The sequence below is a fragment of the Meles meles genome, chromosome 5 (assembly GCF_922984935.1).
Source record: "Meles meles chromosome 5, mMelMel3.1 paternal haplotype, whole genome shotgun sequence".
Classification (NCBI taxonomy): domain Eukaryota; kingdom Metazoa; phylum Chordata; class Mammalia; order Carnivora; family Mustelidae; genus Meles; species Meles meles.
Window position 1 is genome coordinate 87,705,193 of NC_060070.1, and position 27,710 is coordinate 87,732,902.

Here is a 27,710-nt window from a genome sequence, read left to right on the forward strand (position 1 = left end):
AAGTACATACTTTCAATGGCTCATTGTAAGTGATCTTCAGGAGACAGATGAGACATAAAACCTGACTGCAAACATTTTCAAAGCTGGCACGTGAAGGTGAGCTAAAACTCACTCTGGTTGACTAGACCACAGGTTGGTATTACCAGAGGAGGGCTCCAGGATCTTGGAATAATTTGAGCTATCCAGGCTTGGTCAGGGCCACTTCCCCAAGTTCTCTGTTCTGGCAGTACTCTAGCAGGAACTGAATGCAAGGGACGTCGCTAAGTGGTTTGCTAAATGGGAAGGAGTTTGTACTGGGGCAGCTAAAACAGCTTCCTCCTCCAAGATCACTTACCTTTTAGTGTCCTTTATTTCACAGAAAAGAGAGATGTGTTCTTGAAAATGTGGCTGTAAAGTGAATTTTGTAAATTGAAATATAATTATACTATTGACTTCCATAGTAAAAACGCAGCCACATCACTCAAGAAGAGATTACCGGGTCCCGGAAACATAATGAAAATCCTATGTAAGACTGAAGCACATCTTTCTTCTTATTAATAAAAAGATAATTTTAGGCTGGAACAATAACCATATTCAAAATAAAATCAGTACTAAAATTAGATTTTCAAGAGTTTCAGTTTTTCCTAAGCTTGTCTCTATTGCAAAAGAAGTTTCTCATTTAAAACCATAAGTAGGGCAAGGTGATTTGTTTGGGGCTGTTAGCATACTAAAAGGCAGCTGGGTTATTGATGTGACATGGTAGCCAATACCTGGGCTGAATTTCCCACTTGTGGGGGCTGCAAAAGTATTTCCATAATTTCCTTTTTCCTTCAGTGTGAATTTCTACAGAGTAGTCATGATTTAAAGGGGGCTGGAGGCTGAAAAAAATGTTCCAGAACCAGGAATTTAGGAGAATGCCTGAAGGTTGGTATGGTGACTGTGTAAGGGACCTCCACCAGCATGTCTGGGATTACAATATCATTTGCTCTCCCTGCCCAGATACTCCCACCTGGGCTGTCCGGTTTTATATCACTGCTTCCCTGAGTTTGTGCTTCCTCTCTTCATCCCTTGTTCATTAGAAGTGGCCCAGCTGCAGGAAAGCAGAGGGGTCCATTGCTGAATGGGACACTTCAGCACCATGGTCGCAAATGTGTTCTGGAAAATGAGGAAGATGGTCCAGATGAGCCTGAAGTCCATCGTCTCTAACATTCCATGACTCAAGAAGCGGGCCCAGGGTGTCCCCAGCAGAGAATCCTTCAGCTGGCTTTCTGGTGGTTCTGTGGTCTAGTACATCTCTCTAAATTCTGTCCCACTCCATGTGCCTGTCCTTACGCTTCCTATACTGGCATCTCTTCGATTGCGACAAGGAGAAAGTTCAGATCTCTGTATGAGTTCTTGCCGATATTCGTAGTCAATCTTTTCTTGGGAATAGGTCACTAAATTCAAATATGCATATATTTTGGCTTATTTTCCAATAATTATTGTATTTTATTATCCCCAGAACCAGATGCTTTTATATTGATCTCTTCAAAATGTCAATAAATGGTATACTAAAGGAACAAATGACAGGTGCTTAATGGCTCTCACACAAAGTCAAATATTTTCATTGATTAGATTAGGAAAGGCTCTCTTTAGTCACCCTAACCAGGGCAATAATGGTCGTAGGAAGCTGCAACCAATGATTCATTGGTTACTTGCTCTGTAAAGATTTTGGCCATATTAACTTTCTGTGACATTTCTAATAACGACTCTGTAAGCATTATGAAAAAAAACATGCCAAACTGTACTTTTACAAAGGTTAGATTGCAAAAGAATATTTAACTGACACTTAGGACTTAATCATTTGAAAGGGGAAAAAGGTACAATTTTGTTTCAGCTTTTTAAAGTACATTTCCAATTACCAACTAAGTACAATCAGTAGGGAATAAAAACCATTTTAGTTGAACAGTAGTTTTTGAGGCCTGGAAAATGGGGAATTTAATGTCAAGTTTGGTTCCGCAAGAGATATTTTAGAATCCATTTGGTCTAGTAGAGATATATCCAGAGGAAGAAAAAGAATAGAGAAAGAAGAGCTCATTGGAAGAGAAATGACAGATGATTAAAAAAAAAAAATCCTTTCTTGTATGCTTTTTTTTTTTTAAGGTGAAAGCTCGTTTGATAAAAATGGGACATCTCAATTCAATGAACATATTTCTTAGACAAGAAATTGACAGAATGCAAAAAGTCATCTCAATACTTCGCAGTAGCCTGAGTGATCTAAAATTGGCCATTGAAGGGACAATCATTATGAGTGAGGTGAGGTATGATCTCAATTTTCATTTTCCTCTTTTGTTGGTGTCACCCATTCTTATCTTTTAACTCACTCCTTTTCAGAATTTGAGAGATGCCCTGGACAACATGTATGATGCTCGCATACCTCAGATCTGGAAAAGAGTGTCCTGGGATTCATCCACACTGGGCTTCTGGTTTACTGAACTTCTGGAAAGAAATGCTCAGTTTTCTACTTGGATATTTGAAGGGAGGCCCAATGTGTTTTGGATGACTGGTTTCTTTAATCCCCAAGGTAGGTGCTTATAGGAGAGTGGGCAAAGTTGGAGGATGAGGGTAGTGGTGTTGTAGCACTGTGTAATAAATACATATTATAATACCACTAGAGGTATAGCTTGCTAAGTGCTGAACACATTCTTTCAAATGCTGAAAACCACAGATGAACCTTCTGTATTTGTTTTACAAATTTGATCTGAAATTCATTCTACCATGCTTCCACAATAATGGAAGCAACCCTTCCATTTTTCTTCTCATCTGCCTCAGCAAGCCTGTGGTTAGGACATGTGAGATAGTAAAGTTTTGTTCAAATCTTAATTTTAAATTTTTATGAAAATGACAAACATGAAGCACCCAAATAGGCAAAAATTTTTCTAGATTTCAGGAAATTAGACTGATTTCAAAAATCATCCTGTGGCAAAACTTTTGTTGAGTGAACTTCTAGAGTATGTCCCCGCTCAGTTCCCCCACTGAAATTGTGCTTTGTGATTCTGCTGCATTTCTTCCTTCATTCTAGACATTTTTACTAAATTACTGACCAGATGTCTATTGACATAATAATAAACTATATATCATTTGGCAAGCTCATAAAAACCACCATGGTTAGTGTTTCAGATTTTTAAAACGTGGTGTTCATAAAGTTCTGAAACATGGCAACTTTTTTGTCTACTATAATGTGGATAGTTTTACTTGAAGTAATTCTTTCTTTTAAAGTTTTTATTTAAATTCGAGTTAGTTAACCTACAGTGTAATATTAGTTTCCGGTGTACAATATAGTGATTCATTGCTTCCATGCGTCACCCAGTGCTCATCACAGCAAGGGCGTTCCTTCGTCCCCCATCACCACTATCACCCATCCCTCCACCACCTTCCCCTCTGGTAACATAGTTACTGGTCTGTTTCTCCATTTGTCTTTCTTTCTGTGTATTATTCCCTTTGTTTATTCATTTTTTTTAAAGATTTATTTATTTGACAGATAGAGATTACAAGTAGGCAGAGCGGCAGGCAGAGAGAGAGAGAGAGGAGGAAGCAGGCTCCCAGCTAAGCAGAGAGCCCAATGCGGGGCTCGATCCCAGGACCCTGGGATCATGACCCGAGCTGAAGGCAGAGGCTTTAACCCGCTGAGCCACCCAGGTGCCCCTGCTTATTCATTTTTTTTCTTAAATTCCATGTATGCATGAAATCAGATGAAATTTATCTTTCTCTGACTTATTTTGCTTAGCATAATATTCTAGCTCCATCCATGTTGTTGCAAATGGTAAGATTTCATTCCTTTTTTATGGCTGAATAATATGCCAGTGTGTGTGTATATGTGTCTATAACATCTCTTCTTTATCCATTCATCAGTTGATGGACACTTGGACTGTTTCCATAATTTGGTTATTGTCGATAATACTGCTATAAATATCAGGGTGTGTGTATCCCTTTGAGTTAGTATTTTGTATTCTTTGGGTAAATACCTAGTAGGGTCATTGCTGGATCATAGAGTAGCTCTATTTTTAACTTTCTGGGGGAAATTCCATACTGTTTTCCAGAGTGGCTGCACCAGTGTGCATTCCCACCAACAATGCAAGAGTGTTCCCCTTTCTCCCTATCCTTGCCAACACCTCATGTTTCTTGTGCTGTTGATTTTAACCATTCTGACAGGTGTAAGGTGATATCTCTTGTACTTTTGATTTGCATTTCCCTGATGATAAGTGATGCTAAGCATCTTTTCATGTGTCTGTTGGCCACCTGCATGTCTTCTTTGGAAAAATGTCTATTCATGTCTTCTGCCCATTTTTTAATTGGATTATTCATTTTGGGGATATTGAGTTTCACAAGTCCTTTATATATTTTGGATACTAACCCTTTATAGGATATGTCATTTGCAAATACCTTCTCCCATTCTTTAGGCTGCCTTTTAGTTTTGCTGACTGCAGAAGATTTTTATTCTGACCTAACCCTAATAGTTTATTTTTGCTTTTGTTCCCCTTTCCTCAGGAGACATATCTAGAAAGAAGTTGCTCCAGCCCATGTCAAAGAGGTCATTGGTTGTGTTCTCTTCCAGGATTTTTATGGTTTCAGATTTCATATTTGGGCCTTGAATCCACTTTGAGCTTATTTTTGCGTATGGTGGAGAAAGTGGTCCAGTTTCATTCTTTTGCATGTTGCTGTTCAGTTTTCCCAACACTATTTGTTGAACAGACTGTCTTTTTACCATTGAATATTCTTTCTTGCTTTGTTGAAGATTAATTGACTATATGATTGTGGATTCATTTCTGGATTTTCCATTCTGTTCCATTGATCTGTGTGTCCATTTCTGTGCCCGGACTATAGAGTCTTGGTCACTACAACTTTGTAATAAAACTTGAAGTCTGGAATTGTGATGTCTCCAGCTTTGCTTAGCTTTTCCAAGATTCCTTTGGCTATTCAGGGTCTTTTGTGATTCCATGTAAATTTTAGGACTGTTAGTTCTAGCTCTATGAAAAATACTGTTGATATTTTGATGAGGATTGCATTAAGTGTGTAGATTTCTTTGGGTAGGTTAGATATTTTAACAATATTTGTTCTAATGATCCATGATCATGGACTGTCTTTCCAGTTTTTTGTGTCATCTTTAATTTCTTTCATCAGTTTTTATAGTTTTCAGGGTACAAGTCTTTTAGGTATCTTATTATTTTAAATGCAATTGTAAATGGGATTGAGTCCCTATTTTCTCTTTCTGCTGCATTATTATTAGTGTATAGAAATACAACTTATTTCTGTACACTGATTTTGTTTCTTGCAACTTGACTGTATGAGTTCTAGCAGTTTTTTGGGGGAGACTTTAGGATTTTCTATACAAAGTATCATGTCATCTGCAAATGGTGAAAGTTTGACTTCTTTCTTGATTATTTGAGTAACTTTATTTCTTTTTGTTGTCTAATTGCAATGGCTAGGACTTCTAGTACTATGTTGAAAAAAGGTGGTGAGAGTGGACATCCCTGTATTATTTCTGACTGTAGAGGAAAAACTCTGTTTTCCCCTATTTAGGATGATGTGAGCTGAGGACTTTTCATAGATGGCCTTTATTATGTTGAGGTATGTTCCCTCTAAATGTACTTTATTGAGGGTTTTTTTCATGAATGGATATTGTACTTTATCAAATGCTTTTTCTGGATCTATTGAAAAGATTGTATCGGGGCACTTGGGTGGCTCAGTCGTTAAGTGTCTGCCTCTGGCTCAGGTCATGATCCCAGGATCCTGGGTTCAAGCCCCATTCTCTGCTCAGTAGGGAGTCTGCTTCTCCCTCTCCCAGTCCCCCTGCTTGTGTTCCTTCTCTTACTATCTCTCTGTCAAATACATTGATAAAATCTTTTATAAAAAGAGAAATGATCATATGATTCTTACCCTTTCTTTTATTAATATGATGTATCACATTGATTGATTTGTGAATATTGAATGATCCATGTATCCCAGGAATAATCCCACTTTATTGTGGTGAATGATTTTTTTAATGTATTGTTGGATTAGATTTGTTAGTATTTTATTGAGGATTTTTGCATCTGTGTTCATCAGAGGTATTGGCCTGTGGTTCTCTTTTTTTGTAATGTCTTTATCTGGTTTTGGTATCAGGATAATGCTGGCCTTGTAAAATGAATCTGGGAGTTTTCCTTCCTTTTCTATTTTTTGTAATAGTTTGAGAAGAATAGGGGTTTTTAAAAATAATTTTAAAATAATTTTTAAAAATATGTTATGTTAGTCACCAAACAAGAATATGTATTAACTCTTCTTTAAATGTTTGGTAGAATTCACCTATGAAGGTTGCCAATTTCTTCCTGATTCAGTTTTGGAATTTTATGGGTTTCTAGGAATGCATCCATTTTGTCTAGGTTTCTTAACTTATTGGCATGTAACTGTTGATAATAATATCTGATGATTTTTCTATTTCCTTGCTGTTAGTCATGATCTTTCCCTTTTCATTCATAATTTCATTAATTTGGGTCCTCTCTCTTTTCTTTTGGATTAGTTTGGCCAATGGTTTTTCGATCTTACTGATTCTTTCAAAAAACCAGCTTCTAGTTTCGTTGATTTTTTTTTTAAAGACTTTATTTATTTGGCAGACAGAGATCACAACTAGGCAGAGAGGCAGGCAGAGAGAGAGAGGGAAGGAAGCAGGCTCCCTGCAGAGCAGAAAGCCCGACATGGGGCTCCATCCCAGGACGCTGGGATCATGACCTGAGCTGAAGGCAGAGGCTTTAACCCACTGAGCCACCCAGGCGCCCCTCGTTGATATTTTCTACTGAATCTCTAGTTTCTATCTCATTGATCTCTGCTCTAATCTTGATTATTTTCCTTCTTGTGTGTGGGGTTGGCTTAATTTGTTGATTCTCCAGCTCTTTAAGGTATAAAGAGTAGAAAGCCCAGAATGGACCTTCAACTCTATGGTCAAATAGTCTTCGACCAAGCAGGAAAAATTACACAGTGGAAAAAAGGCAGTCTCTTCAATAAATAGTGCTGGGGAAATTGGATAGCTATGTATAGAAGAATGAAACTCAACCATTCTCTTACACCATATACAAAGATAAACTTGAAATGGATAAAAGACCTCAATGTAAGGCAGGAATCTATCAAAATCCTAGAGGAGAACATAGGCAGTAACCTCTTTGACATCGGCCACAGCAACTTCTTTCAAGATATGTCTCCAAAGGCAAAGGAAACAAAAGCAAAAATGAACTTTTGGGACTTCATCAAGATCAAAAGCTTCTGCACAGCAAAGGAAATGGTCAACAAAACAAGAGGCAACCCACAGAATAGGAGAAGACATTTGCAAATGACACTACAGACAAAGGTCTAATATCCAAGATCTATAAAGAACTCCTCCAACTCAACATACACAAAACAGATAATCATATAAAAAATGGGCAGAAGACATGAACAGACACTTCTCCAAAGAAGACATACAACTGGCTATCAGACACATGAAAAAATGCTCATCATCACTAGCCATCAGGGAGATTCAAATCAAAACCACACTGAGATACCACCTTACACCAGTTAGAATGGCCAAAATTAACAAGACAGTAAACAACAACTGTTGGAGAGAATGTGGAGAAAGGGGAACCCTCTTACACTGTTGGTGGGAATGCAAGTTGGTGCAGCCACTTTGGAAAACAGTGTGGAGACACCTTAAGAAATTAAAACAAACTGAAGGTTTTGGAGGGGAGAGGGTTGGGGGTTGGGTAAGCCTGGTGGTGGGTATTATGGAGGGCACATATTGCATGGAGCCCTGGGTGTGGTACATAAACAATGGATTCTGGAACATTGAAAAGAAATTTAAAAAAAGAAAAGGAAAGGAAAAAAAAGTTAGAGCTACCCTATGACCCTGCAATTGCACTACTGGGTATTTACTCCAAAGATGCAGATGGAGTGAAAAGAAAGTCCATCTATACCCCAGTGTTCATAGCAGCATGGCCACAATTGCCAAACTGTGGAAAGAACCAAGATGCCCTTCAGCAGATGAATGGAAAAAGAAGATATGGTCCATATATACAATAGAGTATTATGCCTCCATCAGAAAGGATGAATACCCAACTTTTATATCAACATGGATGGAACTGGAAGAGATTATGCTGAATGAAATAAATCAAGCAGAGAGAGTCAATTATCATGTGGTTTCATTTACTTGTGGAGCATAAGGAATAACACAGAGGACATGGGGAGATGGAGAGAAGTGAGTTGGGGGAAATCGGAGGGGAGACAAACCATGAGAGACTGTAGACTCTGAGAAATAAACTGAGGATTTTGGAGGGGAGGAGGTGGGAGTTTGGTGAGCCTGGTGGTGGGTATTATGGAGGACAGGTATTGCATGGAGCACTGGGTGTGGTGCATAAACAATGAATTTTGGAACACTGAAAAAAAATTTTTAAAAAATTCACCTATGAAGCCATCTGGTCCTGGACTTGTGTTTGTTGGGAGTTTTTGGTTACTGATTCAATGTCTTTGCTGGATATCTGTCTATTCAAATATTCTATTTCTTCCTGTTTCAATTTTGGTATTTTATGTTTCTAGGAATTTATCCATTTCTTCTGTCCTGTCCAATGTGTAGGCATATAATTTTTCATAATATTCTTTTCTAATTCTTTGTATTTCTGTAATGTTGGTTGTTATTTCTCTTTCATTTGTGACTTTATTTATTTGGGTCCCTTTTCTTTTTGATAAGTCTGGCTAGAAGTTTATGAGTTTTATTAATTTTTTTCAAGGAACCAGCTACTGGTTTCATTGATCTGTTCTATTTTGTTTCTTTAGTTTCTATATCATTTATTTCTGCTCTAATCTTTATTATTTCCTTCCTTCTGCTGGCTTTAGGGTTTATTTGTTGCTATTATCCTAGCTCCTCTAGGTACAAGGTTAGGTTTTTTTTTTTTTTTTTTTGAGACTTTTCTTGCTTCTTGAGGTAGGCGTTTATTATCAATACGTCCCTCTTAGAACCACTTTTGCTGTATCCCAAAGGTTTGGGACCATTGTGTTTTCACTTTTATGTGTTTCCATGTATTTTTAAAATTTCTTGTTTGATTTCATGGTTGGCTGATTCGTTGTTTAGTTACATGTCATTTATCTTCCATGTATTTGGGGTCTTTCCAGATTTTTTTCTTGTGGTTTACTTCTGGTTTCATAGCTACTTAGGTAATTCCTGGCCAAAGTAAAGTAATGTTGGGTTCCTTACAGTTCAGTACCTTATAGATCCACTAGTAATACAATCTAAGAAATATTCACATGTACAAATTTAGGAAGCATTATTGCTACTCACAACATGGTTGAATCTCATAAAATATTAAGTGAAGGAAATAAAACAGAATACATTACAGTGTGTTATACTGTATACATTATAGTCTATGTGTAATGTATGTATACTGTACAATTCCGTTTATACAATGAATCAAAACAGGCAAGACAGAAATCCATGGTGTTAAAAGTTAGACTAGTGGTTGCCCTTGAGACAGAGGGCAATAATTGCAGAAGGGCACAAGGAGATTCCTGGAGGTCAAGGAATGTTCCATTTCTTGATCTGGATGTTCGTTACATGGCTTTTCTCCTGGTGAAAATTCATCAAGCTGCTGTACACTTACAACTTGTGCAGTTTTCTTTGTATAAATAAATAATACTTCAAAAAATGGTACACCAGGGGCACCTGGGTAGCTCAGTGGGTTAAAGACTCTGCCTTCAGCTCAGGTCATGATCTCAGGGTCCTTGGATCGAGCCCCACATCAGGCTCCCTGTGCAGCAGGGAGCCTGCTTCCTCCTCTCTCTCTGCCTGCCTCTCTGCCTACTTGTGATCTCTGTCTGTCAAGTAAATAAACAAAATCTTTTAAAAAAAATGGTACACCAGAATTGTTCTCCATACACATACATTTATTCACTTCATGCATTTTCAAATATCTAAACATTTTCTAAACTTAAACACTAACCATGGCTGTTTTTATGAGCTTACAAAACTATACACAGTATACTATTATTTCAATAGGCTTTAGATTTGTAAAGGACAGCTCCTAGATTTCACTTATCTATTTTTCTCCCAGAATTTCCACTGAATTTGGGGAGGAAACATTTTTATTATGGTTCTCAGATTGTGAATCTACTTATGAATCTCTCTTTCCTCCTTACCAGCCCTCGATTTGAGTGAGTTGTCACCAGGTAACTCTTGGCTTGAGGGCCTGAAGAAATAACACTTAACTTAATTAGGGTTGTCTAACCATCTTCCATTTGCCAGCCCTTCCGCTAGGTGCTTTCAATGGAGAGAGATTTGAGACCCAATTCATCCCCTAAAGGAGCTCGTAATCTGATTGGTAAGACAGACCCATCAGCAACTTTAACATAATGCGATAAGTGCTCCACCCAAGTGAGAACTGAGTGCCACAGTAGTACAGAGGACAGGGAGATGAATTCTGCCAAGGAGAAGAGCTTTATAAGACCAGAAGAGCTTCACACAGGAAGCACAGAGTAGGATTTGCAGGGACTCCAGAAAAGGGCATTCCAGCCAGAGGCCTGAGAAAAGATAAGGCTTGAGGAAAGAAGGACAACAGTATGGCCAGAGTTCAGGAAGAGGGAGCAGAGGAGGATGGCAGTGAGGCTGGAGTGCAGAGTCTTCTGGAGGAGGTTAGGCCACATCATAAAGGCAATTGGAAGTCCACAGAGATCACAAGATAATCCCAGGAGAAGGTAGAGAATAGACTGGAATATGGAGGTCCAGAGCAATGAGACTTACCAAGTCTAAGGAAGAGAGCCTGGGATCTTAACCAGGTGAAGAGGAAGGGACAGATTTGATGGGGTGATTAAATGGGGGATCTTTGAGAGAACAGAGAGTGGCAATGGCTGAGATTGAAGGCCTGTTCCAGACAGGAAGCCCTGGAAGAGGGACAGGTTGAGAGGAAAACAAGAAACACTCGAATTGTCAGCTAGTGCTGGTAGGACATCCAGAAGGAGAGGCGTGTTGGCCAACTTGGAGTTCAGGAGACGGATAAAGATCAGTGATTTTTAAAAAGATATGAGGTCATTAAGTACATTTTTGATATTCAGAAGCCAAGAGAGAAGGGTTGGTTGATCCCTGGCTTTCCACAGATGTAGACAAATTAAGTCGTGTATCACAACACACAATCTCTTTCAATGATTGCTTTTTTCCCATTAGAATTATGGCTTAAAATAGCAAAGTATTAATATGAACTAACCTCTAATTGTTACTATTTGTTAAGAAATGTTAACAAGTCAGAACATTTAGAGAAATACAAATACAGACATACATGTTTTCTCTATTTGTTAATAATACTAATCCTTTCTCTCCTCTTCATTTCTATTTTCAGCTTAAACTTTGATTCTTTCTCTCATGACTCTCCATGTCTTAGAAAGCCCTGGACTTTTTAAGCATGTTACCTTTACACACAAGCATATCTATGATTGCTTTCTATTTATAGCATAGAAGAGCAGAGGTCAACTTTCTCTGCACACTAATCACTTGTCTACTTCCTTTTCCTTCTCTTGACATAAGAAACAATTTATTTTCTGTTCCATATTACCTGACCAAATCTGGAAAACATAAAGATTACAGTAACTGCATGCATGTTCACAGGCAGTGTGCCAGCAGATAAAGTGCTTTCCGACTGGAAGCCTCTCTGGTCACTATTTGACCTCAATAATTGATTTCTCAGCATGACTAGATCTCCTGGGTTCTATATATTCTAATCCAATCTTCTTTGATGAAATTTCTTTCTTTGGCTCAAGGTATTTAAGCAAATAGGCTTTTTTAATTTAAAAAAATGTTTAAGTAAAATGCAATGTAGTTTGGGTGAGGCCATAGTTTAATCACAAATACATATAATCAAAATCACCTAGGCTATAAAACATACAAAAAACATTTACACATATGACCATTTGTTTTATTTTCTTATAATATGGCATCCAATACTGTCTGATGTATTTTTCCCATCATGCCCCTGGTGATTGCTCCTTGGGCTTAAGTGACTTCAGGACCTACACTGCCACAATGACAGGTGACAGGACTTGTGTCCCCCGACCCCAACACACAGTCTGTGCCTGAGCTGATGCTGTTTATAGCATTGCTTCTTTGCCTTATGGTGGCCTGATATTTTGTCAGTCTTACTTGAAGAGACCGCATCTGCCAGCCGCCTTGGAGTGGTATTTCCAGCCCCTTTCACAGTCGTTTCTTGTAACAGTTGATGAGCTCAATCATGTGTCAGTTTGGTTTGATTATGAAAGTGGTCAAGCTCTCTCTATCCATGACCCCCATAACATCTGTTCGATGGCTCGGCTTTTGGCAGTACATGGATTTGCCTCCCAGTGGATTACTCAGGGCCGAGAGAACCTTTGTGTTCCACTGGGCTTTCCTGGCAATCGTTGGTAAACATGTTCACATATTGTTTAAGATTGTGCTTCTCAGGATTCTTGAAGGATTTATTCGGTCTCTGGTTCCCATAGGTGTATCTTTTCAGAGCATCATGTACACCTGATTGATTCTCATGTGTGTGTGTGTGTGATAAGTGGGGACTATGAATTATGAGCTTGATTTCAAGTGGGTATTGACCACCTTGTAAAACCTCTAAATTGGTGGCCATGGTTTACCATTTGATGTGACGTATGACTCACAGGTTCTGCTAGTGCAGAAGCTGAATGTGGTCTCCAGCCTTGTACCTCTATAGGAAATTGAACCATGCAGCATCATTATTCTCCAAATGTTTGACTCAGTCTGGAGCTTGATGCCAACTTGAATTAGTTTTTCTGTTTTCTCTTCAGTGTCTCAAAAAGCCACGTCAGTCTGTCATAGCAGATATCTGTGACAACTTATATAGTGGTACAAATCAAGATTTTCAGAGAGGATTTTGCTGAAGCAAGGGATAGATACTTTTTGTCCTGTAATCTTTTGTTACAGGAAAATCATCTACAACCTCTTGCCTGTGAATTTGTTTTCAGGCAACATCATCAACTAGCAGCACTCTCTGAATGCTTGTCTTATAAAAGCCTGTTATTTGTGGGGTGGAAAAGTACACCAAGAGTTAACAGAACTTTGTGATTGGAAGGAACTGGGAGATTTCTTCTAATCCCATAACAATCCTTAGCATGCCCCATGGCTACTGTTTTTGCAGAATCAGAATGGACTCTAACATCTGCGGGAAGCCAGGTAAACCTCACGGTGCTAAACCTCTCTATCTGAGTGATAGTCCTTACCTGCTCTGTCCGCAGACCACAGAGTGATAAGAGGACTGTGGATATCTTAGAAATGCCTCCAGATTGAGTAACAACCCATCTTCCTTGCCTTCGTGTGGGAGGGGCTTAGGTGTACCTGACTTCAGTCACAACCACATCCCTTATCATTCTAGTTTCTGCACATGTTTATCTTCCTTACCAACTGTCTAATCCCTTGTAATCTGGCCAGCCTCATCATTGCTCTCTCCAGAGCCACCAAATCTAGTGACCTCCTTGCCAACTTCATTCCCCTTAACTATACTAGAATGTCGATTCTGGAAACTCTTTCACACTTTGGTTTTCATCTATTACCTTCCTTGTTTCTCCTACTTCTCCTAGGACTGCTTCTTGGTCTACTTTTTAGGCTCTTCTCAAGCAAGTTCTGCCCTTGGCCCTGGTATCTACGTGGATGACGTCAGCCATTCTCACAGATGTAACTATTTATCCCCACTTTTGACTGACTCGTCCAAAGTCCTGGGTTAAGATTCTGGTTCTTCGCTTCCAACTGCCAATATAGAATATTCCATCCTCCTGTGAACCTCACCAATACTACCATCAAGTCACCTTCCTCCTAAGCCATGCTTACAAAGATTCTGCTACATTTGCTTGCATATCGCCATGTTCCAGATCACCCAATTCTTGTGATGGTCCTCTCACATCCAAAGAGCTTGGAAGAGGGAAACCAAGAAAACATAGTGTGGTAGCAGACAAGAGGGGGAAGTAGGAAGTAGTGACAGATGCTACTAGAGGTCAAGTAAGATAGGACCAAAAGTGGTCAGATAACTTTATTGATAAGGAAACTATTGGTAAAGGATGTGTCAGTGGAGTGGATGGAGAAGTGGAGGATTGAGACCTCAGGTGAGTGAGTGAGACAACAGGAAACAGAAAGACAGAGTATGGACAGGAAGGAAAATTGTCTCAATTTCTCAAGAAATTTGGCTTTGAAGAGGACAAGCAAGTTGGAGGAGTGGTTGTATAAAGAAAGGATTCTCTTTTTTTTCTTTTAATGGTAGGAGAAGCTTAAGTCTATTCAAATACATGTGGGAAGAAGCTAGGAGAGAGAGAGTAAGAAAAACAGAGAGTGCAAAGATAACAGAGAGGGGTTAAAGAGACAAAGAGGGAATGGCTCCCAAGTGGAGGGATGCACTCCGAGCAGGTGGAGGGAAACCACACCCATTGTAGTAAGAGTAATGAGGAAGGAAAGAGGGTAGGTGCAAGTGAGTTTGTCAGTTTGATGGCAAGAAGTTAAGGCACTTCCTGTCTGACACTTCCTATTTTCTCCTTGAAGAAGGAGGCAAAGTGATTTCAAGAGCAAGAAGGTGTCGGAAGACAGATTTAAGAAGAATGGCAGGTGTTTGAGAAAGTAGGCTACTGAGAGAGACAAGGAAATATTGCTGGGTGGTTTTGAGAATCCCATCAGGGCTAGTTGCAACTGCGTAATTGTCTATTGCTCAGTGGTCTGGGATAGGCGTATGAAGAGGGACATTTGAATTCATCTACGGTTGAAGTTTTGCTGGGCAAGTGGTGGAAAGAATGGATCTAGATGCACAGGAAAGAAGTGAAGGAAAGCTGGAGCTCAGGAGGTCTTCAGAAAAGATGAGGTTGGGGAATGGAGAGGTCAAGATTCTGAATGGAGGCTGAAGCAGCCCAGATAATGGAGGACGCTTAGCGAATGGGGGAAGACAGTATTTGGGGCATGTGGTCAGAGGATGTGCTTGTCAGAGCACCAGAGAGTCTCATAAAGGATGAAGGAAAAACTGGGAAGGACTGTGTTTTTAGGGTTGAGCAAGGCTCCAGTAAGAGGAAGAAGATGGAATGTTCTGTGCAGAGGTGTGAAAATGGGAGAGTCGGTTAACCATTGAACCACTCCCAAGGGAGCACTGAAAGGGTTTGGCTGGGGCAGGGGAAAGAAAGCATAAAGTAGCACACAGAGAAGAAAGCACAGTTCAGGGGATTAACACTTTGGTGCATGGGGTATGTTGGATGAAGCAGAGGTCACCATTAGGCCCAGATTTCCCACCTGTACTCAGGTTCTGTTGGAGCCAACGTGTCCTGGATTAACAACATCCCGGGGAACACGTGTGCCTCAGGGGACTTTGGAAGGAGTCCACTCGTACTACTGACAGCCTTCCTAATGTTTTGCTGGTACTGTGAGGCATTTCTGTTCCTACTTGTCAAATTTGTTCCTTAAAGAAATGTGGGTAAGTGAACTGTCAGCAGCCTGCTGTGGAGATCTTTCTCCAGAGCAGTGGCTCTCAGTCCCGCCTCTCCAACTGAATGATCTGAGAGACATTTAATGTATAGTAATGCCTGGAGCTCCAGACCAATTATATCAGAACCTCTGGTGAGGAGGCCTCTGGAGTCTGTACAATTAGTTTTCTTAAACGCTCACCTGGGTCATTCTAATGTGTGAAGAAACCAGGCCTTAGACTTGCTACCCAGTATGTGGTCTACCAGCCAACAGCATCGGTATCACCTGGGAGCTTGAGAGAAACAGAGAACCTCAGGCCCCATTCTTGACCTACCTATGGAGTCATAATGTGTGTTTGATACGACTCCTTCCCCAGCTGATACCTATGAAATATAAACGTTTGAGAAGCCCTGCCTTGAAACAGTGCTGATGCCGGGGTCCCACCTCTAGATTCTGACTTCATTGATCTGGGCTGTGGCCTGGGAATCAGGAGTTTTAAGTCTTCCCAGATATTCTAATTTTCAGGCAGGTTTAAGATTCCCCTCCTTACAGCATCTAGCAAAGCATCAGGAGAGCTGCCTGGTGCCTTTTGATTCAACTGGGTGGATCAACCCCATCTTTGTTTAACGATTTCGGACCTTTATTTAACTTACTAATGAACTCCGTTTGCTTCTCGTTTGGGGAAAAAACTGCCTGTCATACACTTGTGACAGGAACATCATTTCTCCTCATCTTTGGAGATGCTACCAGGAGGCTTGGTAACTAATAAGACAGGAAATACTGCCCAACCTAAGGCCCATTACATAAGGACTGGCTCATTTATTAAAGAAAAAAAAAATGGCTGATAGGACTGTCATTACAGAATACCAGCCTCCTCCTGATCAAACTGAGGCAAGCCACCTTCTCGATTAGTTATTTCTTTCAGCTTTTCTTAGGCCTTGTTTGAAGTGACACTTGAACTCTACAGCTTTCTTTAAGCCGACTGACTACACAAGGCAAACAATAGTAATTAGTTTGCTGAAATGTTGGGTTACTACTGTTATAGGAATTAAGATATAACAAGTGTTACTTTATACCTGAATTTCCAAAGTATAACCCCAGTTTAACAGTGAATTTTTTAAAGAACATACTTGACAAGTGTTTTAAGATTTCATTGTGCTGTATGAGTTTGAAGGGGAAAAAAAATTTTTTTTTTTTTTTCAAAACATCTCATTTGGACCACATGCAACTCAGATGTTTGAATAGTCAAATCACCCATTTCCATGTGGGTGGTTATATCTCATGAACAGAAGGTTATTATTGGTAAAGACTTTCCCCAACTCGCTTCAGAGTCAAACATATGAATGCATGAATCACTTTTCCAGCACTGATGATTGAAATTTGGTTTAAGAATTATTAGAACTAAATTGGTGCCAAGACAAAAGTACTGCTTTTCAAGTTTTTATAAAGAAAAATGTATCAATAGTCTTTTAAAACTATACAGGCTTCAGAAAACACAGATTTTAATTCCATTAGCCTTGATATTAGTCGACAAGAAAGATGGTCATTCATTTTTTTAAATTCAATAATGAACATTTCAGTGGACTTACTGCAGTTTGAATTCCACAAGATCATGTTTTTCTTTTCAGGAAGCCAAAGCAAAACTATGAAGACTTTAAAAACTATGTGTCTTCTCCATGTTCTCTGGGTGAGAATGGCCCATGGAACAGTTCCCCTACCCTCCACTTTCAGGCCTCAACTACATTTATTTAACCTTTTCCTTTCTTAACAGCTCAAGATAATCTGTATTCCAGATCCCATCTACCAGCATACTAAGTGTGTTGCCTAAATCAGGAGGGGTACTGTTCACATACACTAGACAACATCCTGCGTACTCCCCAGTAGGGAGATGATAAGAGATGCTCTCACCCTAATGGCACTCGAGGTTTTCAGAGCTTTCTGACAATGACAGAAGTCTTCAAAGCAGGGGTGTTACATGAGTGAGTTCCCACTCATGCATCATCTGGCACCTATGTCATTGTCTTGAATGCCATATGGAGAGAGGTTAAATTTACAATTTCATTAGAATTTAAAATATTAGAGAAAAATTCAATTATTCAATTTGTGCAAATGGATGGTTAAGACCAAGACTCATGTCTTGTGAATTATGACCTTGTAGATTCATAGATCAGGGATGAATTTTTAAAATATCACAAAATAGGGTCAATTGAATTCCAACTACTCTACTTGGATACATAGCATCTAATACACTGCATGGAGGCATGCTTAGTGTTGAATGATGAAAATGATATTCATGGAAGGACTTACAAGAAAGAATTGTATATTATTGTTGTGGTCATTGTTGGTTTATAGCTTCCTGAGGAGCTTTCCAGGTGTAATCTGAAAACAACCCCCTCATGCAGAAGGCAGGGAGAGACTGAAGGAAGAGGCAGGCCCCTCCAGATTGGTAGGTGGCTGGTTTCATAAGTAAGGGCACTTACTTGTAAGAGAGACTTATCTTGGGTGGCCACCAGTTATTCAGATCTCTGTACCCACACACCAAATATTTAAAGTTTACACAGAGGACTTAACTGGGTCCAATCGTGTATATCCTCCAGACAGCCTCAACAGCACATTATTAGCTCAAGGCTATGTCCTTAGGGCAGCCTCTGGTAGCAGGAAAGACAGGTGGAACACACATTTCAAGGACAGGGAAGGCGGGATGAGCCTCCAATTGCCCAGGTGAAGCTCATGGGCCAGCCTGTGGCCATGTCCTCTTGATGACCTTCCCCAACACTTGATGACCAGCTCCTACAATCTCCTGGGTCCCCCTCTTCTGCAATGAGACCTGAGCCGTCAGCAAGGGGTTTCACTAGCATAGAGAAGGCTCTTTGGGCAGCCATTGGCTACACCGCAGGCAGATGCCACAACAAAAGTATGGACACATATAAGAGAAAACACAGATTAAGACAATGATTCCAAAATGAGTCAAAATTGTTTCCACCAAGACCTCCATGGTTCAAACTACTGATTTACTAAGTCCCCTGGGCTGGGAGTTGGATTACCCAGGCCATTCACTGATCTCCCCATGTGATTTAATAAAGATGATACATTAGCAGACTCGTCAGGAATGAACACACAACATTCTTTTTATATAATGGCAGAGATGCCTCGTTGCAAGGCAGTAATAATGTCCAAGGCCATGCAATGTTGGAATAGTTTTTCTCAGTAGAGACATTTCAGTGTTTGGTAAGGACATGCTCTGTTGGCTGTCATTCAAGGCTTGCTGAATGGATTTAGTAAGGGCTTCTGTGTGTGCAAGAATGTCCTCCAGGCATTCTGTCTGTGGACAGACAAAGACTGTGGCCAAAGGATTGTACCAGTGGAAAACTGCATACCCACCTGGCCTTGAGGAGAGGGAAGCTGGCAGTTTTAGGAACTTGGCCTGGTTGTGCATACCATCCATGTTGATGGAGGGAGGCAGCCCTGTCAGGCGTGAGCTAATGGACTAGGGGTGAGATATGTCAGACCCCACCTTCTCCCCTCTTTCAGTGGTGCATGTTCTATTTCAGGCATAGTACATTTCAATGGGTCTGGCTTGCAGCAGGACAGTGGGATCCCAATGAAGATTGAGTAGTTCCCCCTGAGCCAGGGGTGCGAATTAATCCCCATCCCAGCAGGACATCCCATTGCAATTTCCAGTAGGTAATTCCTTTCCGAGGCATAGTGGGGGTTGGTGTTCTCAGCAGCATAGCATGTTGATCTGGGGCAATGGCTGTTTCCTGCAATTTCCATACCTGTATGGGATTAGGGACCTTAGCAGGGGTCCCCAATCTGGCATATGAGGCAACAGGCTTTACTAGTTGACCATTCAAGTGTAGTGTATTAAAGCCTGAGACTACCGTATCTCATTGGGCCAAGGTGGCTTTACCTATTTCTAATTTAATCTGCTGCTTTCATATTCCAATTGTCCTTTCAGAGTGCACCCCCCCACCCCCGCTACTACTTGCGGGTTGTAGGGGAGATGGAGCTGCCATGCCATGTCATGTGATTTTGCCCAGTCCTGTACATCATGACCATTGGCATGTGACCCCTGATCAGTGTCTTAGTCAATGAAGGTATCCATACATGCTGCTTAGCTTCTCTAGTCCCCTAATTGTGGTTGCCTGCTTTGTGTGGTGATAGGGAAAGCGTGGCTTAGACCAGATGTGGTATCTACACAAATGAAGGCATATTTAGAATCTTCACTCAGAGGGAGGGCCCAATATAATCAATTTTTCAATCCCTTACTGGTTGGAACTCTGGTGGATGGCCCCAGACTCCTTTAGAAGTTACCTTGGGCATGGTTTAGAACACACAGGATGTGCTGTTACCGCATTAACCAAGCCACTGTATTACGAGGGCAATCTGGCCGCCATCTTTGGCAATATGCCATCCCACCTCAATGCAATGGCAGATGCTCTTCCCATGTACTCAACCTGCTCTATCTACTGAAGGGCCAGTTGCTAGGGCTTGTACCTGACCTAGAATATCAGCTTTTTGATTGACAGTGGTTGTCAGTGCCTTATGAGCCAGGATGTGGAAGACGGTGAGGATGGCCCCAGGCTCTGGCAGGTGAACCAAAATGGTGCCCCCATACATCTTAACCTCACAATGGCCTACTCATTATCATTCACCCCTTGGCTACCCATTGTCCAAGCAATAGAGTTAATCCCTTTAGAACAGCCCAAGTGTTGGGCCACCTGGGTGGTCAGCCAGTTAAGCCTCTCGGTTTTCACTCAGGTCATCACCATCTCAGGGTCATGTGTTGAGCCCCGCATTGGGCTCTGTGCTCAGCACAGAGTATGCTGGAGGTTATCTCCTACTCCCTCCCCTTCTGCTCTCCCCTCTGCTCCACCCTCTGCTTTTCCCCTTACTCACAGGTTCTCTCTCTCTAAAATAAATAAAATCTTAGAGAGAAAGAGAGAGAAAAGAACAGCCCATGTGTCAGTGCAAAGGGTTAAAGGTCAGGGCTCATAAGTGATGACCAGCTAGACCACTCTGAGCTCAGCCTCTGCAGCGTGAGAGGCTCTAGTTGTAGGAGCTCTGTCCCCAGCCCTCCTGGAGTCACAGACATAGATATGTCTACTCAAGTGGTAGCACTGGTTAGGAGCCTCACTGGTATTTTCGTCTTCTCAGAGGTGGCTCACTGCTCTAATCCCCAGTCCCAAACATGCCCCTTCTTTGCCAGGCAGTATAAGGGACAGAGGCACTGGCTAGGGGGGAATATAAGTCCTCCAAACCCCCAAATCTCCACAAAGCCTTGTACCTCTTTCACATTCTCAGGGGCTGTGTGAGCTTGCCCTTATCAATCACAGCTTCTGGGGCAAGATGCTGCTTACCCCACCAAACGACTCCCACAATCTTACAGCAATGCTTTGGCTTTTATTTTCTGTGGGTTCACTCCTCACCTTCTCCCCCAGATGTTCCAACAAAGCCTGCAGAGTGTCTTGCCGCAGAGGCAAGTCTTCACGTGTTAACATTCTATCATCAGTATAATGGGCCCTTTTTACCAATGTGGGGAAGGAGGACAGGGACAGGTCTTGGACTTCCATTCCGTGACATATGGTGGGGCTGTGCAGGACACCTTGGGAAAGCACTTGAAAGGTCCATTGCTGCCCCTCCCACGTGGAGGCAAACTTGATGCTGTGACCCAGTGGCCAGAGGTCTATTGAGAAAAGCATTCGCTACATCCAGCACAACAGAGTCTATGCCTAAGACCATGACCAAGGTATCTAAGATGATGGCAGTGTGGGGTCCAGCCGCATATTGAACACTACCTTGTGCAATTTTTGGGTAGGTCCACTGTCATCTGCCACAAGTCACCTGGCTTTTTTTTTTTTACCTGCCACACCATGCTGGTGAGAGCACTGTGGGCAGGGCACACAGTACCCACTTGGGGCAGTTCTTGCATAGTTTCTCCTATCTCCTTCTGCACCCCCAGGCAGTTGATACTGTTTAACAACTATCCCTTTTCATGGGGGAGGCAGCCTTATGGGTTCCCAGTTGGCATTTTCCCCCAGCGCTGCTTTGAGTCCTGTAACCTGGAAGCAGAATTCACCAATAGATCTTTGCAGACCTTGACCTTACAGGATATCAGTGTCCACCATATTTTCTGGTATTGGAGAGAAAAACAAAACAAACAAAAAATCCTCACATTTTGCGGGGGTAGAATGTCAATTTGCAGGGTCCAAAGGATCTTCCTGGTCATAACTGTGTGCCCTCCATAATCAGCAATGACACTGATGGGGCCAGGAAACTTCTGAGGGTTACCACGTGGTAGAGTACCTTCAGCTCTGGTATTCACCAGAGCCAACACTTGTTTTTTCCTCAGGGACTGGTGAGTTGTGAGCTCAACATGAGTCCTCTGATTACCTCAATGTTCCTCACCCGAAGCACTCTTGGACTGCATCCAACAATACCCTGGGCATAGGAGGCACCCACCCCAATAAGACTGTACCCTGGAGGCCTACAATCAGCTACTCTGGTTGATTGCCCTTTTAGATTAATGCAAGGGCTCTTCTTTAGCATGCAAATCTTGCTTTAGAGAACACTCTGAGTATACCTTATATGATGCAAATATAATCAAATCAAATCATTTGCCTACTCTAAATATTCAGTGGCTTCCCACTAGCCACGAAATCAAGTCCAAACGCTGACCCTGAAAAGTCCCACCTCTATCTTTGTTCTAACCTTATCTGCCAGCATTGCCTCACCTTTCACCTAGACCTCCATGGTTTTTTTTGCACACGCTGTTCCTCTAACTGGAATTGTCCCATCTGGCAAACTCCTATGTATATTGCAAGAGTCACCTTCAACTTCAACTTCTCGATTCAGTCTGCTTTGAGCAGTCTTCCTGAGTGAAAGACTTCATTGTGTCCACACCTTTGCTCATAACATTGTGTTATATGTCCTGCCTTCCTCCACACTCCTTCTAGACCAAACTCCTGGAATGCAGGGTCCATGGATGACCTTTTCATCTTCGTGGTCATCCTACCTAGAGTGGTGCCTGGTACATAGTGACCATGCCTGAGAAGTTTAACAAATGAATGAATGAATGAATGAATGGAAGTGTGTCTCCCCAGCTGCCTAATTTAATAACTAAAAAGGGACTTGGGAATCAGAAGAAATTGATTCTCTCCTTCAACAAGGCTAGAGAGAGCCCTGTTCTTTCTTTCCAGCTTTGAGGGATAGTAACTCAGTGTGTTGCAACTTTTTCTCTTTCCTCTGATCCCAGCCCGACTTGATAAAATATTCTCACTGATGTGCTGCTTTGTACATAATAGTTCTCAGATCTCACTGGGAGTAGCAGGGACGTACGTATATTCCAAAATTTACTCATGATTATGAGTCAAGAGTTTCGTGATTTTCACTATTAACATGGGAGCCAAATGTAATATAGAGGTCACAGATAAATCCTCCTAAGGTTTGAAGTCCATTTGAAGTTTAGGGCTTGGTTTCTAAAATAATTGCTACTCTTGAAGACTTCTCTTATTGAATTGAACAGCATATGGTTTGCAAATATTAAGTGTAAAGAAAGGCCACAGTATCTGGAGCCACGTATTGCCTTAAAATAACTGTATTATGCCCATTAAAACACATAACTTTCCTTTCCGGTATGATTGCTTTGTTTGATGAAATTGAAAGTTGGGTTTTCTATTTTGGCATTACGCCTTGTTTCCCTAGACAAAATGAAATTGTTCCATTATAGCAAATGGAAGCTTGATAATGGCTTGATTCGAGTTTTCGTTGGAATGCTGATCAGAATATTTACCATTCCAGTCTTATTCCTAAATAGCGTGTTTTCAAATAGAGACTCTGAGCTCAGCCTGGGTTACAATCTTTAGACACTCTAGTGGTTGAAACCTCAGGAGAGAATTTCAAACCAAGGTTCTGGTTGAGGCGGTTAGGGTGCTGCTTTCCTGCTGTCACTCAGCAAGGAATCCCCAGCTCATTGCAGGTCCCCATAGAAACAAAACACAGGAAAAAATGTGCCCCCGAGGTTCAATCTCAACTTCTCCTGGGAGGACACACATTCGGAGATGGGTAAGCAACTCGTACTTGGCACGACTCACTTCTTGTTTCTCGAGTAGACCTCACCAAGACCTTGGGATCCTCTTTCCTTTTTTTCAGGCTTCCTCACAGCAATGAGGCAAGAAGTGACCCGTGCCCACAAAGGCTGGGCCCTGGACTCCGTGACCATCCACAACGAAGTTCTGCGGCAAACCAAGGAGGAAATCACATTGCCCCCTATGGTAGGCACGACTGGGCTACAGTGGGGACAGTTCTGGAACCAGGATTGAAAGCTCACATTCCACTTGGCACTGACCTATGAGTGCCTCCGTTACGGCCATCAGCTTTGTAGCTGGGGTTTCCTGGGTCCTAACCGGGAGACTTCAGTGCCGAAGCCTCCTCGGTTTGCTGGAGTGGGAATTAATGACAAGTGCCCTAACTCCTCAGACAGCATATCTTTATAATTTCAAGTTACACTTGTGTTTGCTAAAATGCAGTTTTCTACATGTCTCTGGCTCCTGCTGTGGGTCGCTCACAGAGCAGAGGAGTGCGGGGGCGGGGGTGGAGACCAACAGGACCTGCAGTCCTGAGCTCTAGGGCCAGTTCCAGCAGCATCCTGCTAGCTGTAGGACCCTGTTACAGGGACACCTGAAGAGGGAAGAGAGGGGGGCCCCAAGGTAAGCAGATGCCATTGGGAGCCATTGTTTGGACGTTGACCCGCTCTGTGAACTTGGACAATTTCTTTAACTTTTTAAGCCTCAACTTCCTCATCTGTGAAATAAGGGTGACGATTCAACCTTATGAAAGATGGTTGTGAGAATCAACTGGAATCATTTAGGACTACATATAGGTACTCAGTACATCAGCCTCATTTTCCCTTTCTCTGATTTTCATTCCCTCAACTGTCAAGGAAGAGGACTGGGCCAGGTGAATTCCAGGCTCTGGACCTTTCTGCCACATCAAGCAAGGGTCACCTTTCTTCCAGTGTCCAATAGCCTGGTCCTCATTTCTGTCTGCCACCCCACCAGAAGCACACTTAACCTCCACATTTCCACCAGCAGCCTCTCCATTCAAGGCAACCATAGGCTATTTCAATCATGCCCCTCAGAATTCTTCTAGAATTTTCCCATTATGCAACTCCAAAGTCATTTCTACGTTTGTAGGTGTTAGAGCAGCACCCCATTTCCTGGCACCAAGATAGGTACTCATTTCCTAAGGCCGCTGCCACCAAGTACCACAAACTTTGTATAAAATTTATTTCCTCAGAGGGGAGGAGACCAGAAGTCTGAAATCAAGGTATTGGTGGAGTTGGTTTCTTCTGAAGGCTCAGGGCGGAGGGGGAAGGATCCGTTCCACGTCTCTCTCTCAGCGTCTATGGTGGCTGTAGTCCTGGGTGTTCCTTGGCTTATAGCCTCTGCCTCCGTCATTACATGACCTTCTTCTCTCTCTCTCTTTGTGTTTCCTCCTTTTCTCATAAGAATGTTCTCTTCTCACAAGAATGTCCATCATATTGGGTTTAGAACCCACTTTAACCCAATATGACTTAATTAATTCCATCTGCAAAGGCCCTATTTCCACGTGGTCACACTTAGAGGTTCTTAGTGGACATGAATTTGGGGGGTGGGACACTCTTCAGCCCACTACACCTTCTAACTATGACTTTGTAAAGTTCTGAGATGAAAAGGAACCTAAAAGGGGTACAGTTTACTGTTGGATGATACCTAAATAGTTGTGTCATCCGTGCAGTAATTGTCACCCACCGGCAATGATGGTAATCATATGTTCTGATTTTCTGGAATTTCTCCTGGTCTTACTTTCAAACCATGTACTTTAGGTTTGGGTTTAAAAATATGGTCTTCATACTCTTAGCTCACATGAGGGAATTCCAGAAAACACTTTGCAATTAATCTCACTCTCTTTTATTATAATCTACATTTGCTTCCCCTTACCTACACCTCATTGGAAAGGAAAAACGGTCACCCTCTTCTACATAGATATATCTTATGGGTTTATGTAATTATCAGTCTCCCCATGATTCCCTCTAGTCTTTTCTTTTCTTATTGAAAACATGTTCTATAGCTCCCCGTGGCCTACAAGGCAAAGTTCAAACTCTTCAGTTTGGCTTCTAGACTTTTCCACGGTCAAGCCCTAACTTATTTTATAACCCCTGAAACCTCTGCTAAATAAATTGCTTGGGCTTTCCACCCATCCCACCTATCTTTGTACTATTGCTGCTGCCTAGATGTCTGCCCTCTGTCCTCTATCTTCCCCAAAGCAGCCCACTCTTCAAAGCTGTCTTCTCCGCAAAGACCCCCAAGCCCTCCAGCCCAGGGTGGCCTTTCACGCAGTCTCAGTGCTGCTCACCAGGCAGGCAGCCTTCTAACAAGTGTGTGCTGGTATTCAATTCATGTCTTCCCCCCCCCCCCCCCCCGATTTAATGGTGAAGCCGTCAAGGGTAGCGTCGCTTTGCATGAAAGAGAAACGGGATGACTGGCAGCCGCTGTTGAACCAATGCACCCAGTGCCTGTCTATTATGCCCGTGCTAGCTCTACCACACCTGGCCTCTGGGGGTGCTCTGACTCTCCCGCTCCCGGGCCTGGCTGTCCAAACCTCACTCCCTCCTGTGACTGAGATGGTTAGAGCGGCAGGTTGGCTTGGCCAGCACAGGCTTAGATCCTTTGTGCTCCAGCTCCAAATCCCAGTCCTTGTTCTGACCTTAAGCTGACTCAGACCAGATCTCTCGAGACTTAGCTCCTTAAAGAGGTGATTCAGTTCTGCTGGCTAATTCTGTTGTCCCCAGCAGCTACCCCATGCTCAAACAAGCAATAACAGGAACATGTCTGCAACCCTTAAGGCCTCAAGATAGGCCCAAGGGGAAAACTGGGCTCAGTATTTTGCTCATGCAATGAGCCCAGTGCTGTTTTGTACTTTTGGTGGTGTTTTCAGACTGGTGTATGTCTTCTTTCTAAACTGACAACCCCTATTACAGTAATGAATGTTCATCTCATAGCACCTAGTTTTTCAAAAATCGTGTTACCTTATGCTTGACTCTTCCAGGAAGGCGTGTATATTTATGGGCTGTATATGGACGGAGCAGCCTGGGACAGACGGAACGGGAAGCTTACAGAATCCACCCCCAAGGTGCTCTTCACGCAGCTGCCTGTGCTACACATCTTTGCCATTAATTCCACCGCGCCCAAGGACCCCAAGCTGTATGTGTGTCCTATTTACAAGAAACCCAGGCGTACTGACTTGACCTTCATCACTGTGGTGTATTTGCGCACAGTTTTGTCCCCAGATCACTGGATCCTGAGAGGAGTAGCTCTTTTGTGTGACATCAAGTAAATTCATTTCTACTTGCTGAGGGCGCTAGAGCCAGAGCCAGCCAGGGCTAATGAAAACCTTGGTGATGTGTGTCTTTTCTCCCCGGTAATTGCTTGATTACTCTTTTTAAATTAAAAAGTTGATATTCTGCAATCATTTGTGTGTGTGTGTGTGTGTTTCCCCTCATATCAATATTTTTTTAAAAAGCCAGTTCTAAAGTAATGCATTTTAGCCCAGGAAATCCTATTCCATTATAATTATTTGTTTAGGTCAAGTCCCATCTTCATGTCAGAACACTGGAAGGTTTAAATTTTTTTTAAATAATCTAAAACAAAGTATGACCTTGTTGCATTCTAAGAAAGGCCTAATAGATGCGGGCTTTTCTTTCCAATGAAAATCGCATTTCCCGAGAAGAAAATCTACCCCTGTGTGTGTTTGTGCTTATGTGCTCTCCTTTGCTTATTGGGGTTTGGCCTTGTCTCTGTGCTTGTGGAATGGAAACTGGAGGGGTTCAGTCAGTACCCCTTAGGAGTTACAGCTATGTGGTGTGATGTCTTTGAGACAGCAAATCCACAGGGATGGCTGCTCTTGTCATTTATTTTAATTTTATTTAATATTATTTTATGTATTTTTTTTTAATGTGCTTTTGAGGCCCAGAGAACTCTGAGTCTCCAGCTCCTACTGCTCCCCCCCAACCCCAACTCTGCAGGAGATAATGGAGCACACATTTCTAGGCAGCAAATGGAGAAGGAAAAACAAACTCCATCAAATGAAATTAGGTTACATGCCGAATGCCTTAAAAAGCAAAGTCTTTAAAAAGTGAAGCTATTTCTTACCCTGTAGCTGGTCTGAAACTCAGTATGAACCTTTATTTCCTGCTAAAGGAAATTGTCAATTTAACTAAACAGATGGAGTCCTACATTGA

General features: G+C 41.9%; 1 protein-coding gene across 1 annotated transcript in view; it reads left to right on the forward strand.

Annotated features, from left to right (window-relative positions):
* DNAH8 (dynein axonemal heavy chain 8) overlaps positions 1 to 26,806 on the forward strand; it is a 348,142-nt gene extending 321,336 nt beyond the window's left edge. Inside the window, exons 86-89 of the mRNA XM_046005485.1 lie at positions 2,122 to 2,274; positions 2,353 to 2,542; positions 23,582 to 23,703; positions 26,519 to 26,806. Of these exons, the coding sequence (XP_045861441.1) occupies positions 2,122 to 2,274; positions 2,353 to 2,542; positions 23,582 to 23,703; positions 26,519 to 26,806 (753 nt within the window). The remainder of the gene's footprint in view (positions 1 to 2,121; positions 2,275 to 2,352; positions 2,543 to 23,581; positions 23,704 to 26,518) is intronic.
* The last annotated feature ends 904 nt before the right edge of the window (positions 26,807 to 27,710 follow it).